Source organism: Ambystoma mexicanum, chromosome 8, assembly GCF_040938575.1.
Source record: "Ambystoma mexicanum isolate Mex_15411 chromosome 8, UKY_AmexF1_1, whole genome shotgun sequence".
Lineage (NCBI taxonomy): Eukaryota > Metazoa > Chordata > Amphibia > Caudata > Ambystomatidae > Ambystoma > Ambystoma mexicanum.
The window spans coordinates 664285933-664303406 of NC_090929.1; the positions used below are offsets into that span (position 1 = coordinate 664285933).

The following is a 17474-nucleotide window of genomic DNA, read 5'->3' on the forward strand; positions in this document are numbered from 1 at the left end:
TGGGGAGAGGTTCCCACACTCAGCAGCCAATCAGAGAGCAGCAGGGACAATAGACGTGTGTCTCATTACAGGGCGAGAGGCAGGGGAGCATCTGGGTCCCGACACAATGGACCAGAGTGTGGGAAAGACCTGCCCCTCTAAAGGGATAAGTGACATGGTTTGTGTCAGTGCCCCCGGGCATCTGCCACAGACCAAGCATTGTATGTGCCATGATCTTCTCATGGGAGGAAGCGGGTGAGTGTGGGTATCTGCTCCCTGGCACTGCAGTAAAGCAGGGACAGGGAGGACACACGCAATAAAATATGATTGTATCTTTATTATATCCACAGAACATTTACAAACCAGGAAAATCGGATTTTTTTTATACAAACGTATTGATGAATAGATGTGCGAAGTCGAAGGATATTGTGTATAAAAACAAAATCTGGACGTTTGCTCCGTTCTGTACCACTGGGGGTGGGAGGTAGTGGCACTGGGGGATGGGAGGGAGTGGCACTGGGGGTGGGAGGCAGTGGCACTGGGGGATGGGATGGAGTGGCACTGGGGGATGGGAGGGAGTGGCACTGGGGGATGGGAGGCAGTGGCACTGGGGGATGGGAGGGAGTGGCACTGGGGGTGGGAGGTAGTGGCACTGGGGGATGGGAGGGAGTGGCACTGGGGGATGGGAGGGAGTGGCACTGGGGGATGGGAAGCAGTGGCACTGGGGATGGGAGGGAATGGCACTGAGGGATGGGAGGGAGTGGCACTGGGGGTGGGAGGCAGTGGCACTGGGGGATGGGAGGGAGTGGCACTGGGGGATGGGAGGGAGTGGCACTGAGGGATGGGAGGGAGTGGCACTGGGGGTGGGAGGCAGTGCCACTGGGGTATGGGAGGGAGTGGCACTGGGGGATGGGAGGGAGTGGCACTGGGGGATGGGAGGCAGTGGCACTGGGGGATGGGAGGGAGTGGCACTGGGGGTGGGAGGGAGTGGCACTGGGGGTGGGAGGCAGTGGCACTGGGGGATGGGAGGGAGTGGCACTGGGGGATGGGAGGGAGTGGCACTGGGGGATGGGAGGCAGTGGCACTGGGGATGGGAGGGAATGGCACTGGGGGATGGGAGGCAATGGCACTGGGGGATGGGAGGGAGTGGCACTGGGGGATGGGAGGCAATGGGGCGTGGGAGGGAGTGGTACTAGGGGATGGGAGGCAGTGGCACTGGGGATGGGAGGGAATGGCACTGGGGGATGGGAGGAAGTGGCACTGCGGGATGGGAGGCAGTGGCACTGGGGGATGGGAGGGAGTGGCACTGGGGATGGGAGGGAGTGGCACTGGGGGATGGGAGGCAATGGCACTGGGGGATGGGAGGCAGTGGCACTGGGGGATGGGAGTGAGTGGTTCTGAGTTTTTCTCAACAAGATATGGGCTCTAGTGCACCCAACTGAAAAGGAGAGCGTGGCATGGTGGGATCCAGCACTTTATTTATTTATCCATATTTGTAGAGCGTGCAACAGCATCGTGGCGCTTGTTACAGAGAGTGAGCAGAAATTAGTTACATGGAATCTGTACTTTCAACAAAAACAACAGGGAAATATGACTGTGCCTCCTGTGTCTTTTGATCTTTTCTTGCAAGGCACTACTTTTGCAGGAAGTAGCTCTGTCTTAATCACATCCTTTCATGTCTCTTCCACAAAACATCAAAATTCTCATTTGAGCTCTCAAACGTCCCTCCCCCCACCCCCCTCAAACAATCCCACACCCATATTACGAACATTGTGGCATCATTTATTTCACCTAATCTTTGAGGAGACAACATGCCTCAGAATGGATGTACCATGAGTAGTGTAAGAGATACTTCAAGGCGTGGAATGCTCTATATAACTTGTCTATAGTATTAGATGTATTGCAACATTGCAGTCCGTTGAGACATGCAGGGGAGAGTCTCTGTGTAGCACACACCTAAAATACACGTTTACCAGTTATGGAAACAAAGGAACTTTGATGCAGAGTGCCCAGGATCACTTTAGTCAAGCAGAGAAGCTGGGATTTCGTCTCAGGTTTCCTATTTGCATTTGTATCAGGCAGCAGTAAACTATGGGGTCATTATGAGTATGTTGGAGGAGAAAAAAAGTGGCAGTAATTCCTCCTAGTTTTCAATAGAGTTCTAAGAGACTCAATGAAAGGGTTATAGAATCACATTAAAATTACTGATGATCTGGTAAATGTATCATCAATATGACTGGCAATACCAATAAATAGGTATGGCAGATATGTAAGGAACTGCCATCTGGTAAAGGAGTAAAAGCACTCCTCTCTTTTATTTGTATTAAATAATAACATGATGTGGGTAATTCCATCTCAGAAAGGGTGGTCTGCTAAATAGACCCCCCTCAGAAAGCTCCATGACAAACCATTGCCTACAGCTGTGCCCGGCAGCATCAGAACCTTGATCTGCAGCTCACGCGCTCATGTGGCACAAGCGTCAGAGGTGCCCTGTTTGGCAGCTGCTGTAACAGCAAAGTCACTGCAGTGCTGAGGTTGCATTTGAGTCTGTGCCTCTGTTCCAGAACCATAATAATGATGCTAAGCTATTGCCTGGTGGCAGGATAATTCACATAATCATCATAGTATGCTTATAAAACCTGTGCAACTAAATGTTTTATTGAAAAAAAATAACAGAAACTTAAAACGGCTTCTCAAACAACCTCCTCCGCCACACCTGCCCCAACTAGCTCCCTACCATTGTGTTAATGTTAATGTTAAAGGACATTTGTATTGCGCACTATCACCACCGGAGTGGTCCCCTGGCGCTCTGAAAGAGGAAGGGAGGGGGGTTAGTGGGAGGGAGCTGGAAAAGTGCAAGAGACCAGTGATGTGCTGTTGGTGGCCTCAGCCCGATGGGTCCGTTGGCTGGGCCTGGGGTGTTTGCGGCCGGTAGTCGTTGTGTACTGTTGTGCGAGTCAATGTGTGTTTTTGTTTTGTTGTTGGCATGTAGTGAAGTTTGTGTGGTTTGTTGTGCTGTAGGTTTGTGTTTGTGTTTGGTTTGGTGTTTGAGAGATGTATGCAGAGGGGGAAATTTGTTAGTGCAATTGGTTAGTTGGCATCTCTATCCTGGCTTCTGGCGGAGGGCTTCTGGAATCGCCGAGATGGGTTTCGGTAGCACCACTAATCTTCTCTCTTGATCTGGGTCAGTCTGGCCTTCAAGGTCCCCTTTACATCTGGCCCCTTCCTCCCCCAACCTGCCTCGCAGCCCCATCTATCTTTCCTTCCCACTCATACAGCCCGTGCATCTGCCAATGTCCACAGCTCAACTATCGTGGTGTTTGCCAATATCTCAACAATTCCATAATACTGCTGTGCCTGGTGGCAACTAAGGGGCGAGTGGGGTGTTGGGTGGGATTAAACAGCTGCTGCTCTTGTAAACTTGTAACACTAGGTTGTGCTTTCCCTGAATTGCTTAGTGCATTCTAAGATAGTTATTGAATGTTCATACTCATCATTGAGTAGCTTGAGGCCCCCTCCAGAAAGTAAATGAGTTGTTTTTCTAGCTATGAACTTTGTTCTAAAAAGTAATGTTGCAAGCTGTGTACTTGTAACAGGGTTGGTTGATTAAGTGATTTGTGTAATTGAGTGTCACTGCAGGACTGACAGGGTTTACTTCCCTTGAAATACTGATTGTATTCTAAAAGTATACTTAACCTGGTTTTACTCCCCCAGAATAGCTGATTGCATTCTGAATGTGTTACGGGCTTGAGTCACCGCTAACTGCTGATTGCTCTTCTTAATAAGGTTAACAGCGCGTTGTATGGTGCTAAAATCCTGGGAAACAGCACAGAAAGTAACACTACTGGAAATTCACTCCTCGGAACAAGATCTCATGCAAAACCCTTTGAAAATAAAAAGGAAAATGGGCGAATGCGACTGGATTAAGACCTTGGATAACGCAGAAAAAGCGAAATCAGTGAGCCATCTTCTGCCCTACCAAAGTAAATTGAATACTGTCCCTAACTATCTGAGCAAGTTTCCCAGCAAAGCGGCAAGAAACATATTCTTGAAAGCACGACTAAACTTATTGCAGACTAATGAGAACTTAAAACGAAGAGGACTGAGTGATTCAGACACATGTCGTTTCTGCAAAGACGGTACAAAAGTTGAAACCATACGTCATTTGCTCCTAAACTGTCCAGGCACACGAGAAATCGGTGAAAAATATCTGCAACAACATCTCCTGGCATCTCACACTAGAGGAATGTTGGTGGAGTTGTTTAATGAGTGTAGAAAGAGACTCCTGAACAATTGCTACAACCCAAATTCTTAAGTCTATTCTGTCTTTATGAATTTATGAATTGTCTTCTTCTTTCTTTTTCTCTCAACTTTATGTTTCTTCAACAAGTTTTTCTTCATTCTCATCATTCTTCTTCTACTATGTTTTGTAAAAATCTTTAATTTGATTAAATCAACTAAATAAATAAATAAATAATAAGGTTATACCTTGCTTTGTATCTGTTAGGGAGAATGTTCATTTCTGTTCTAATTTCCTCCCACCTAAGAGACCCCCAGCTCTTTTGCAGGACTTAGGATTTTTTAATTTTAACTCCTGAGTGAGTGGGACCTTTTTCTCACTCCCTCATGTGTCCCCCTCCTTCCCCCCTAGGATTTTAGGTTTTCACTGTTTTTGGAGTCTGACAAACTCCATAGGCATCTGCTTTTTGTATAGTGACACACAACACAAAATCTATTCTGTGGTTGTTTATCGATTCCCCAGAACACAACAATAGCACATGCTCTGATCCCTGTAAGTAAATACTCTCTGGTTTACACCCCACCCTTCTCCCTTATAAAGCGTTTCTCCATTACAATCGTTTCCCCCCAAAAAATTTATTAGTTTAAACTGGCCTCAGGAAACGCTTCTTACAGCTAGAAAAACTCTATTTCCTATCCATCACTGAATCCTGGCTCCACACCGCAGCTGGTCCTGCCCTCATGCTAGCAGTCCCTGAGGACTCAGAGTGGATAGAACCGAGACCCGAGGCGGAGGCTTTGCCATAATAGCCCAAACCAATCTAGCTATGAGACTTGCCCCGTCACTCAATTCCAAATCCTGTGAATCCTTCACGGCCAATTTACCTATCACTGGCACCAAAACTCTTACCATCCATCTTGTTTACATACCCCCTGGCCCTTGGGGTCATTTGAGGAGGACCTAAGCACCATCCACTCTGACAACATAAAAAATACGTCCAAAAGCCTCCTTCTAGGTGATTTCAACCTGGGGTTCAAAGACCCTAAAGACCAGCATGCCGCACTAATCACTGGCACCCTGGCAGAACTAGGCTTCAATCAAAAAGTGACTCTTCCCACCCATAACAAAGGCAGAACTCTTGATTGGGTGGCTGACTATAACTGCTATGACTCCATTACCTCCATCTCTCCACAGTTATGGTCTGACCGTTACCTCCGAACCTTCTCACTTGTGGCCTTAACACCGACCCCCACAAACAACCCTCTGGCCCAAGCCATTCCCACCAGGAACAAAAGAAACATCACAGGCCAAAAACGTGTCCCTCTTACTCTACCGACAGTGAACTCACTAACAGAGTCCACTGAACCCCTAACCCTTGTCGATGACTATAACAAAATAATGACCGCAGCCCTAGACTCTATTGCCCCACTCAAACTAAGAAAGAGCAAACCTAAAATGCATCTGAACATCTGGTTCTCCCCGTACCTCAAATCACTCAGACTTGAAAAAAGAAAAAGTGAACAGATATGGAGACAATCACCCTCAGATGACAATAAGGTCACCCTCAGCAATATAACCTCCCCCTACAAGAAAGAAATTCTACTAGCCAAGCAAGACTCCTAAACCAGAGAATTTCTCAAGCGAACTCAAGCAGAAAAGAAATGTTCACAATCCTTAAAGAACTAGAAACTCCTATCCCAGTCCCAGACACTTGCGTGAAGGATAACAGCTGGTGTACCAGTATCCAAAATGCCCTCTCCAACAAAGAAGCATCCCTCCAGGTCAAGATTGCCAATAAAAAAGAAATCCTTCAACTCAACCCCTCTAGTCAGCACGTCTAGGCCCACACAAAAACCCACACACTGCTTTAGCTTCTCTAAAGTATCGATCTTAGAGGTTGAAAAGGTCATACTCACCCTCAAACCGTAGAACTGCCAAGGCAACCCATGACCTTCCCAAATTATTAAAGACGCGGCCAGAGACCTATCACCTTTCATTTCGAAGCTCATTGACGCCTCCTTCTCCACTGGTACTATCTCCAGCAACCTAAAGGAGTCTTGGGTTCTACCACTACTCAAAAAGCAATCATTGGACCCCTCTATACCCACTAATTACAGACCCATCACCACAGTTCCCTTTCTGTTCAAAATACTAGACAAGGTAGCATACCTCCAAATACAGCAATACTTAGAACAAAACCATCTCGTAGGAGTCTGCCAGTCTGGCTTCAGACCACAACACGGGACTGAAACAGTGCTGATAGACCTCAAGCCACAAATTGACACTCTTAGAGACAATGGTAAAACTGCACTGTTACTTCTCCTTGACCTATCAGCGGCGTTTGACTTAGTAGACTGCAAAATCCTCTGCAACCACCTGGATTCGGCCACACACTTCTCTCAAGAAGCAATAGGGTGGATACAATCATTTCTAAATAACAGGACCATGCGTGTCTTCTCACCCTCAGCATCTGCCGACCCCATCCCCATTACCTGCGGGGTGCCCCAGGGATCATGTGTCTCTCCTACATTGTACAATATATTTGTAAAGCCCCTTTTCGATGATCTAAATGGTCTTGGTATCACCTACACAAATTATGCCGATGATACCCAGTTCCTCATACCGCTGACGGGAGATTATGACAAGGATTTGGCCTTGGTGAATAGAGTGTACCTTATCATCCAGGCAAGGATGGCCCCTCATGGCCTATGCCTGAATGACAAGACTGAGCTCATAATCCTCTGCACCACCTCCAACATCAACAAACTTGGCCATATCTACACCAACTTTATAATAGATGGTAATACCAACAAAGAAGCCAAAGAAGTCAAAACTTTAGGCTTCTACCGTGACGCCACCCTCTCCTTCATCAGACAGGTCAACTCCATGGCCTCCACCACCACCTGTAAGCTAATCAGAGCAGCCAAGCCCTTCCTTTCCACCAACAGCTGCACCACCCGGCAAGAGCCCTAATTTGATCTAAGCTGGACTATTGTAATGCCTTATATCTGGGGGCTAACAAATACATCACCAGCGAAATCCAGATTCTACAAAACAATGCTCTCAGAGCAACATTGAGCATCTCCAAAAAGGATCATATCTCTGACATAAGGAGATTGAAAAATTGGCTCACCACAAAGGATAAAATCTCACTAAAAGTAGCCTGACTCACACACAAGTGCCTTAACAACGCCACCCCATGCTACCTCATAGACAGATTCAAGAGACATTCTTCCAATGGCCCTACAAACACTGCCAACTCCAATCTTCTTACAGTGCCCAGGGTAAAACTATCCTAAACTGGAGGAAGCAGTTTCCCGGTGAAAGCCGCCCAGCTGTGGAACTCCCTTTCTCCTGCCTTAAGGGTAGATCAAACATACCCACATTTCAGGCACAATTTCATTCACTGGATTAAGGAAAATGACTGCTAAAACATAGTTCGCCCCACACCAACGCCACCATACCATCCATGTCTGCATCTTCTTTGCCTGTATATATTTTCCTATCGTGTTTTCTACTATTTGACCATTTGCCTCTCTGAACATGTTATCCTTATTCCCTGTGTGTATACTTGGTATATGTCTATATATAACTGTACAGCACTGTAACCGAAGCTGAAAATGTTCTTGTTGCGCCCTGATACCCGTGGGAATGATGCACATTATAAATAATGAAACAAACAAACAAGCAAACAAACTTCAAACTATCAAAGACTGCCTTCAAATGGAGCCGCCACCTGTTTACATTGTTTGCACAGTTTGTGACGTCAGAAATAAAAGCATCATGGCAAATGTGTGTATATTCCTCTGGCGTCACAGGCAAATTGTTAAATGTACAAAAGATACATCTGTATTTACACGTGGACACCCTGCACTCACACCCTGACTGAGTCCGTCATTCACAGGTGCCTGTTGTGGTGGAATGGCCTCCTTATGGGGTCAGGGGCCGGGGGGCAGGGTTGGGGGGGGTCACACTGGCATCTCTCGGGGTGAGAGAGTGAGATATTGCCACATGCATTGATCACTTCCTGGATCCCCATCAGCCAGATTCTGATCTGTTATTTACTATCTCATTTTTCACTAAAACCCTAAGGTGGTTTTGTCCTATTAAGCTTGCACCCCCGTTGCCGGAGGCACCCAGGATCTGATTAAAATATCTGCCCCATTCTCAGTGCCCTCCTGCCATGGAGTAGGAAGAGCCAGTTCTGAGTGCCCTCCTGCCATGGAGTAGGCAGAGCCAGTTCTCAGTGCCCTCCTGCAATGGAGTAGGAAGTGCCAGTTCTCAGTACCTTCATGCCATGGAGTAAGAAGTGCCAGTGCTCAGTGCCCTCCTGCCATGGAGTAGGAAGTGCCAGTTCTCAGTGCCCTCCTGCCATGGAGTAGGAAGTGCCAGTTCTCAGTGTCTTCATGCCATGGAGTAAGAGGTGCCAGTGCTCAGTGCCCTCCTGCCATGGTTTAAGAAGTGCCAGTTCTCAGTGCCTTCATGCCATGGAGTAACAAGTGCCAGTGCTCAGTGCCCTCCTGCGATGGAGTAGGAAGTGCCAGTTCTCAGTGCCCTCCTTCCATGGAGTAGGAAATGCCAGTTCTCAGTGCCTTCATGCCATGGAGTAAGAAGTGCCATTTCTCTTTGCCCTCCAGCCATGGAGTTAGAGGTGCCAGTCCCCAGAGCCTGGCAGCACCTCTCTGGGGAATCGCTCACTGAGGTTAGAGGCTGCTCTGCAGATGGTGCTCCAGGAGTTGGTTGGAGAGGATCACATGGCGTGGGGGCATCGCTCCTGGGGGTGAGGCTAGGGCACGACACGCCTCTATTGTAGACCCTTTGAGTAAGATGAATAGACTCGCAGTGTGGGAAGCTCTGAGAGACTCCGGCTCCAGGCCCTCCTGCCCAAAACAGGGCCCAGTCACCCATCAATCTAAATGACACGTGCAGGTAACTGAGGGTGCAAGAGGCGGGGCCAGAACACACAGCGAGGGGCTGCCACAAAACACCTGACTGCAGTCCTGGGAGATGACAAACAGGAGCTGAGACACACAATGGGGTGCTCTCTGCAGACGCCACGCCACGCTAGATGTAGTTTAATTGGTCTGGAACCCGGGATGCTGCACTCCTGAAGTGCACATCTGCCGGCAGCGGCAGAAAGGTCAAGGGCAATATTCAGAGGCTACAAAAGCCATCCAATATATGCTTCCCAGGCGCTGCTGGCATACAGAGGGAGAGGCCCAGGTGGGCGTCGGTTCTGGGGCTCCCTGCTGAGTGAAATGCCCTTAGACTGACCCCGCCTGCAGTCCTCGGCCTCTAACTCCAATCCTTTGTTGTGTTATGCGTTAGAGTCTTACATGGCGTGACTTTGCCATTTTCACACACTCTTGTTGCTTGGGGGGCCTGCAAGTGATGTTTTGGAATTGGTTGGGGTGGGAAGTTACCAGGAATCTTGCTGTTGTGTTGTTGCATGTATTTTGATATTGACCAGGCTGTTTGGGCATGGAAGCTTCTGGGTAGTATTGGTGCCCCGGTGACCGGTGAGACAACGCTTGGTCATAGCCAGGAGGGTAGGGTCATGTTTTATGTCAAGTGTGAACTTGGCTGGTGACCCAATCAAGCTCATGCAATCAAGTCACGTGCTTGGCAGTTGGGGTCAGGCGTGTGTGCTATGGAGAGTTATGGTGTTATGGTAGCATTGAGGGATCTAGAGCCGGTTGGGGGTGGGAGGGAGGAGTTTGGGAGGTTAGTAGGTAGTTAGGGTTAACTGTGGGTAGTGTAATGCCAGGGTGCCACTCCAAATGGAGATCGACCCATATAAAGTGGACGTTTCTTTGCCTTCAATTGCAAGACCCCCAGGTTGTCACTGGGGATCCGTCAGTGTGGCACTGCCATTCGTTCTGTGGTGCTCTTGCCGTGTGCTGCCATTCACAGGGTTCGAAGAGATATGCGAGCCTCAATCGCACAGATCTGTAAAGGGTTGCAAGTGCTGCATTCACAGTGATGAGCCGTGCCCATCCTCCCCCGTGCCTATCCTCCCCGTGCCCACCATGCCCATCCTCCCCCGTGCCCATCCTCTCCGTGCCCATCCTCAACTGTGTCCATCCTCCCCGTGCCCATCCTCCCGTGCCCATCCTGCCCATACTCCTCCGTTCTAATCCTCCCCTGTGCCAATCTTCCCCGTGCCCATCCTCCCCATGCCCATCCTCCCCAGTGCCCATCCTCCCCCGTGCCCAACCTCCCTGTGCCCATCCAGCCCACCCTCACTCGAGCACATCCCCTACGGTGCCCATCCTCCCAGGTGCCCATCTTCCCCCGTGCCCATCCTCCCCGTGCCCATCCTCCCCCGTGCCCATCCTCCACGGTGCCCCCGAAATGATGTGCGCTCAGTCCGCAGCGCAGCTCCTCATTAATTAATATTTCGATTATTAAGTTTTCCAATCATGCCCTGTTGCGATTCTTGGAATCTCTCATTCCATTCTCACTGTTCTGGGCAAAATGCCCACTTATTTAATCTAAGCCACAGTCCTTATGGAGAGTCACACCGGTGCCGTCAGGGCAGCCTGGGTGTAGCTGTTTGTGTGTTTTAAAAGTGGCTGCTCGAGAGGAAAAGTGGGCCATATTCTCACCACTTACAACCAGTGAGGAGAGTGGCACTAAGATTGCATGAGTGAAAGATGTTTTGATCAATACACAGTAATTGAAATAAAAGAAAGCAATGAGAAAGTAATGAATGTACAATGTCATTTTATTGAGCTCTTTCTTCCTTGCTCAGGTTCACATTCTGAGAGATTGCTGCACATTTCTCATAACTTAGGATGACTGAAGAATCCCATGAAATTCACTCAATGTCACAGACATTTTCCATCCATGAGCAAGGGGATAAAACGGGACATCCTTATATCTGATGCAGAGCCAATCTTGTCCCTGAGATAATTGAAATCGTACAAACATTGCATCTCCCAGGACAGACCCACTGCCAGTCACTGAGATGCCACTATCTGGCTGACAGCCCCCCCACACTGGCCATCTTTATAAAAGATAACACAGCATTGCATAACACATGGCAATAACATTGCTTCTAAAATGAAGACTCACCACTGGGAGAATTGTTTCTCCTTTTCCTTCATCCACATTGAATGATAAACGTTGAGAATACAGAATACATGTGCACATTGTCACATACATGCTCAGAGATAATTCACATATCTCCAACATACCAGAAACACACTTTGCCTTCACAGAAGGCAGGGATTATGTGGTGCATTTTCATTGAAAATACCAGAAATCAATATTGATATCAAGGGGGTTATAACCCCGAACAGCATCTAAGGTCCTTATATTACACATGTATGTGGTACTAATGAAAAGCCAACACTGGGGAGAATTCTTCCTCCTTTTCCTTCATCCACATTGAATGATAAACGCCCAGAATACAGAATACATGTGCACATTGTCACATACATGCTCAGAGATAATTCACATATCTCCACCAGAGCTGAAACACACTTTGCCTTCACAGAAGGCAGGGATTCTGTGATACATTTTCATTGAAAATACAATGGGCCTCATTAGGACTCAGACGTTAAGGGGTTAACAGTGCCGTAAAAGGTGTCTGTGCCGTAAAACTCTTCACGCCTTACTACGAGGTCCCTTTGCAGGACCCGACCTTAACGGCTGGTCTAGACCAGCCGTTAAAGTAGGGGCCCGCAAAGGGACTCTCGAGGTAAGTACGGTACCGCAATTTGCGGTACCGTACTTACCGCCTTCCCCATTCCCATTATGCCCTATGGAGCAAAAATGGGAATGGGGAAGGGCCATGGTGGCATGGGGAATTACCGCCCCGCCAACCTTGGAATGGGGTGGTAATTCCAAATTCCGCCATGGCGGTCTCCGCCATCGACCATGGTGCTAATAGCACCATGGTTTTCCGCCGAAGTCCTAATGAGACCCAATATATCAAAGCTGATGAACAAGGTCATGACCCCAACATCACTCATATCAATAAATGACTGATCATCATGTAATGTACACATGTCGATGAATATGAATGATAAACACAGACTGAACATGCATCAGGGCCCGATCCAAAGCCCTCGTATCACACATACATGTGCTACTGATTACTGCAAATAGATCAATTAATCTGCAGTGCATGCACACAGTGCACACACAAAGTGCACACACACAGTGCACACAGCACACACAGCGCACATCCTGTGAGGATATTAAACATGTTTACATGTAAATGCACTCCTTAAACGGAAGTTACTGGATGACAAGCAGAGCATTGCCAAAATACAGGAATAATATCAGACAGGAGTGATATTCTAAGAGTGACATTTAGATAATTCGGAGCTTCAGGATGAATATTTTATACAAACATCTTCTGCAATGAAGATACATTTCAAGGAATAACTTGGCCTCATTTTCGTAAATAATGAGTTCGTTATTTTCAAACAACCCGTCCTACAAGGATCTAACGTTCACCCTCTGTTTATCCTGCAAGGATATAATTCACAGTGTCCATCCCACAGGGATATCACATCGCCATCACTGCACCTCTGGAAGTGCAGTAAACTCACCCGGGCCGAGCGCGGCTGGGTACACACATGAAAAGGCGTATTCTCCAGTCAGAGAGGACCAGGGCCTCTGAACAAGTCCCAAATTCCTCCATTATCAGAAGAAAAGTCCATGGCCGCACCCCCTGCATTACCAGGGTCTCCACGGGGCTCTGGGGCTGTCCTGGGCGGGCTCTTTAGTGCTGCTCGGCCAGGACAGAGGCCGAGAAGGACACACAGCCTCTGCTGCAGCCGCAGGCCTATGGAGAGCGCTCAGCAGCTTCACCCCGGTCTCCATGGGGGCTCCATGGAGGGAGAGGAAGTGCAGAGAGTCCTGGAGGCATCTGGAGTAACCTTCACTGGCGGCCATTGCTGAAAGGAAATAGAAGAAGGACATTAATGATTGATTCATTTACACAAGATGTAAACGCAATGTACACATTTTAGACTATAAGATAAGATTTAAGGGATAAGGGGCCACCTGTCAAAGGTTAACATTTCTATAGGATGCCTTATACACAGTTTGAAAGATTAAGCTATAGTCAAAGTTCATGGCACATTGCTGTGCCTACAACTTTGGAATTTCAAATTATTTTGACATTTAAATAGTTCCAAGCTCCAGACAATGGGAGTGACATGTCGTAAAGTCTCTCTATAGGTGGATAATGGGCAGCAGGGGAGGGCGGTGGATTAAAGGAGGGAGTGGGGGCGGAGGAGTTACTACAGAAAGAAGAGGGGATAGACACAGAAAGAGAAGCAACACAGGGAGGGATTGTGGAGAGGGGGCGCCGGAGGAAAGAGAGAAAAACGGGTGTAGGGCGCGAGATGGAGCGAGGGAGGGGTAAGGAAACGCGGGGTGGCTGTATCCATGGATATGGGAGGGAGAGGAGGAGAGGAGGAGAAGGGAGGAAGGGAGGTGTAACCTGTGGAATGCTAGTCATAACCAGGCACTGCAAATGCACGTGCTGCTGCAGAGAAGCGCTTTCCTTTTCTAACTCCCTGCATTATTTGCGAGGCGTGTAGGCAGGAGCTTATCTGCAGGTGTATTTAATCATGCGTGTATTTAAGGCAGTGTATTATAAACTGGTAAACCGGGGCCTTAAGGACACATGACCGCTGCCATGCACACGTTGCTTCTCTGGGGCTGATGTACTAAATTAACATCTTTTACCACCCACACCTACCCAGCACTCGTGCTGCACCCCCTGCAATGTGACCCCTTCCTTTAATGCTTTCTCACCTGGTGCTGCTGTCTGCACGCGCTGGGCCAGGACTCTCACGGCCATTTCCAGGATATCCGCTTTCTCTGCTTTGGGGGTAAGCTCCCGGTCCCCAAACTCTCTCTGCAGTAACATCCTCAGCTGCTCAATGCTGCTGTTGATCCGCTCTCTCCTCATCTTCTCAACCGCCGGTTTCCTCAACTGCAGAAACAAAAGGAACGCTCCTTATAACATGCGTCTCACATACAAAGACAGACATTTGCAAAATAAATACCACAGACCCCTAGTTTAAACTATCATAATATATTTTCGACCAAATGTTAAGTGCAATAATGTATATCAATGAATATATTTGCCGGTTCTATTTCAGCAGTCATATTATCTATCGTTATTTTCCTGCCTCTTACCTTTCTAATGCCTCTCCCCTCGAGCTCCTGCCCATACAGCTCCAAGGGGCAGAAAGGCGCCATCCTGCCCAGTCTGGGGTGAAGGGCTGGTTCTCTGTAGTGAGGCCGCAGTGATCTGAAGAGCTCCCTCCCTCCAGCCCTATTTATCCCCCTCAGCTGCAGGGAAATGTGTGGGGCTGAGGCTGGGGAGAGGTTCCCACACTCAGCAGCCAATCAGAGAGCAGCAGGAACAATAGAAGTGTGTCCCATTACAGGGCGAGAGGCAGGGGAGCATCTGGGACCCGACACAATGGACCCGAGTGTGGGAAAGACCCGCCCCTCTAAAGGGATAAGTGACAAGGCTTGTGGCAGTGCCCCCGGGCATCTGCCACAGGCCAAGCATTGTATGTGCCATGATCTTCACATGGGAGGAAGTGGGTGAGCGTGGGTATATCTGCTCCCTGGCACTGCAGATAAGCAGGGACAGGGAGGACACACGCAGTAAAAGATGATTGTATCTTTATTATATCCACACAACATTTGCAAACCAGGAAAATCGGATTTTTTTATACAAACGTATTGTTGAATAGATGCGCAAAGTCGGAGGATATTCTGCGTTAAAAAAATATCTGGACGTTTGGTCCTTTCTCTACCAACAAATGTAACATTTCTGTTCAATATATACCTTCAAAAAAGGTAGAAATAAAAGGTGCAAACCTCTTAATCCTGGGATTCATGCAATGCTGCACACAAAGGCCACCAAACCCTCACAGTGTCCCTATCCGTGTGCATTTGTCTGTCTCTGGATGCACACATTCTGGACGCTGCTGCACAGAACTCTGGGATCTGAAATGTGCATTCATCCTGGATTGTGCACTGATAATATTCCAAATCTTGCAGCGGATTCTCACCCCACTACCCCTCCCCGCGCCCCCATCACTCCACAACCTCCACGGTGGGATCTTAAAGTGTAAGACTCTCCAACTTAACACCTCACTTTTCACCCCCCTTTATGGCAAAAGTGACTTCCTGTGAAGTGGACACCAGAGCCCCTATGAGTGATCAAAGTCCGCTTTCTATTGCTGCTCTCGCGTGGTCAAGCAATGGCACTGGGGGATGGGAGGGAGTGGCACTGGGGGATGGGAGGGAGTGGCACTGGGGGATGGGAGGGAGTGTCACTGAGGAATGGGAGGCAATGGCACTGCGGGATGGGAGGCAATGGCACTGGGGAATGGGAGGCAATGGCACTGGAGGATGGGAGGCAATGGGACTGCGGGATGGGAGGCAGTGGCACTGGGGAATGGGAGGCAATGGCACTGGGGATGGGAGGCAATGGCACTGGAGGATGGGAGGCAATGGGACTGCGGGATGGGAGGCAGTGGCACTGGGGAATGGGAGGCAATGGCACTGGGGTATGGGAGGCAGTGGCACTGGGGATGGGAGGGAGTGGCACTGGGGCATGGGAGGGAGTGGCACTGGGGGATGGGAGGCAGTGGCACTGGGGGATGGGAGGGAATGGCACTGGGGGATGGGAGGGAGTGGCACTGGGGGATGGGAGGCAGTGGCACTGGGGGATGGGAGGCAGTGGCACTGGGGATGGGAGGGAGTGGCACTGGGGCATGGGAGGGAGTGGCATTGGGGGATGGGCGGCAATGGCACTTTGGATGGGAGGGAGTGGTTCTGAGTTTTTCTCAACACGCCATGGGCTCTAGTGCACCCAACTAAAAAGGAGAGTGTGGCAGGGTGGGATCCGGCACTTTATTTATTTATTTATTCATATTTGTAGAGCGTGCACCAGCCCGTGTGCATCATGGCGCTTGTTACAAGAAGTGAGCAGAATTTAGTTACATGGAATCTGTACTTTCAACAGAAACAACAGCAAAATATGACTGTGCCTCCTGTGTCTTTTGATCTTTTCTTGCAAGACACTACTTTTGCAGGAAGTCGCTCTGTCTTAATCACATCCTTTCATGTCTCTTCCACAAAACATCAAAATTCTCATTTGAGCTCTCAAACGTCCCTCTCTCCACCCCCCACCATCCTCAAATAATCCCACACCCATATTACGAACATTGTGGCATCATTTATTTCACCTAATCTTTGAGGAGAGAACAATGCCTCAGAATGGAATTACCATGAGTAGTGTAAGAGATACTTCAAGGTGTGGAATGCTCTATATAACTTGTCAATAGTATTAGATGTATTGCAACATTGCAGTCTGTTGAGACATGCAGAGGGGAGTCTCTGTGTAGCACATGCCTAAAATACACGCTTGCCAGTTATGGAAACAAAGGAACTTTGATGCAGAGTGCCCAGGATCACTTTAGTCAAGAAGAGAAGCTGGGATTTTGTCTCAGGTTTCCTATTTGTATTTTTGTATCAGGCAGGAGTAAACTATGGGGTCATTATGAGTATGTTGGAGGAGGAAATAAGTGGCAGTAATTCCTCCAAGTATTCAAAGACTTCTAAGAGACTCTATGAAAGGGTAATAAAATCACATTCAAATTACTGATAATCAGGTAAATGCATCATCAATATGACTGGCGATACCAATAAATAGTTATGGCAGATATTTGAGGAACTGCCATCTGGTAAAGGAGTAAAAACACTCGTTTCCTTTATTTGTATTAAATAATAATATGAATTGGGTAATTCCATCTCAGAAAGGGTGGTCTGCTAAATAGCCCCCCCCACCCTCAGAAAGCTCCATGACAAACCATTGCCTAGAGCTGTGCCCGGCAGCATCAGGACCTTGATCTGCAGCTCACGCTCTCCTGTGGCACAAGCGTCAGAGGTGCCCTGTTTGGCAGCTGCTGTAACAGCAAAGTCACGGCAGTGCTGAGGTTGCATTTGAGTCTGTGCCTCTGTTCCAGAACCATAATAATGATGCTAAGCTATTGCCTGGTGGCAGGATAATTCACATAATCATCATAGTATGCTTATAAAACTTGTGCAACTAAATGTTTTATTTAAAAAAAATAACAGAAACTTGAAACGGCTTCTCAAACAACCTCCTCCGCCACACCTGCCCCAACTAGCTCCCTACCATAGTGGATAAAAGAGGAAGATGAAATCTATTCTGTGGTTGTTTATCGATTGCCCAGAACCC

General features: G+C 48.2%; 1 protein-coding gene across 1 annotated transcript; it reads right to left on the bottom strand.

Moving 5' to 3' along the window:
- Positions 1-10928: 10928 nt before the first annotated feature.
- Positions 10929-15288, bottom strand: LOC138472316 (transcription factor HES-5-like). Its single transcript, XM_069610440.1, has 3 exons — positions 14387-15288; positions 14000-14180; positions 10929-13131 (listed from the first exon to the last, which is right to left on the bottom strand). The coding sequence occupies exons 1-3, from the start codon at positions 14447-14449 to the stop codon at positions 12911-12913; spliced, it is 465 nt and encodes a 154-aa protein (XP_069466541.1). The 5' UTR covers positions 14450-15288; the 3' UTR covers positions 10929-12910.
- Positions 15289-17474: the final 2186 nt, after the last annotated feature.

What these genes read in the sequence shown, in the direction of transcription:
- LOC138472316 (XM_069610440.1), bottom strand. Translation starts at nt 14,449, where the DNA reads ATGGCGCCTTTCTGCCCCTTGGAGCTGTATGGGCAGGAGCTCGAGGGG. An exon ending in AGGGGAGAGGCATTAGAAAG is followed by an intron (nt 14,181 to 14,386) that starts GTAAGAGGCAGG and finishes TTGTTTCTGCAG; the next exon opens with TTGAGGAAACCGGCGGTTGA. An exon ending in CGTGCAGACAGCAGCACCAG is followed by an intron (nt 13,132 to 13,999) that starts GTGAGAAAGCAT and finishes ATTTCCTTTCAG; the next exon opens with CAATGGCCGCCAGTGAAGGT.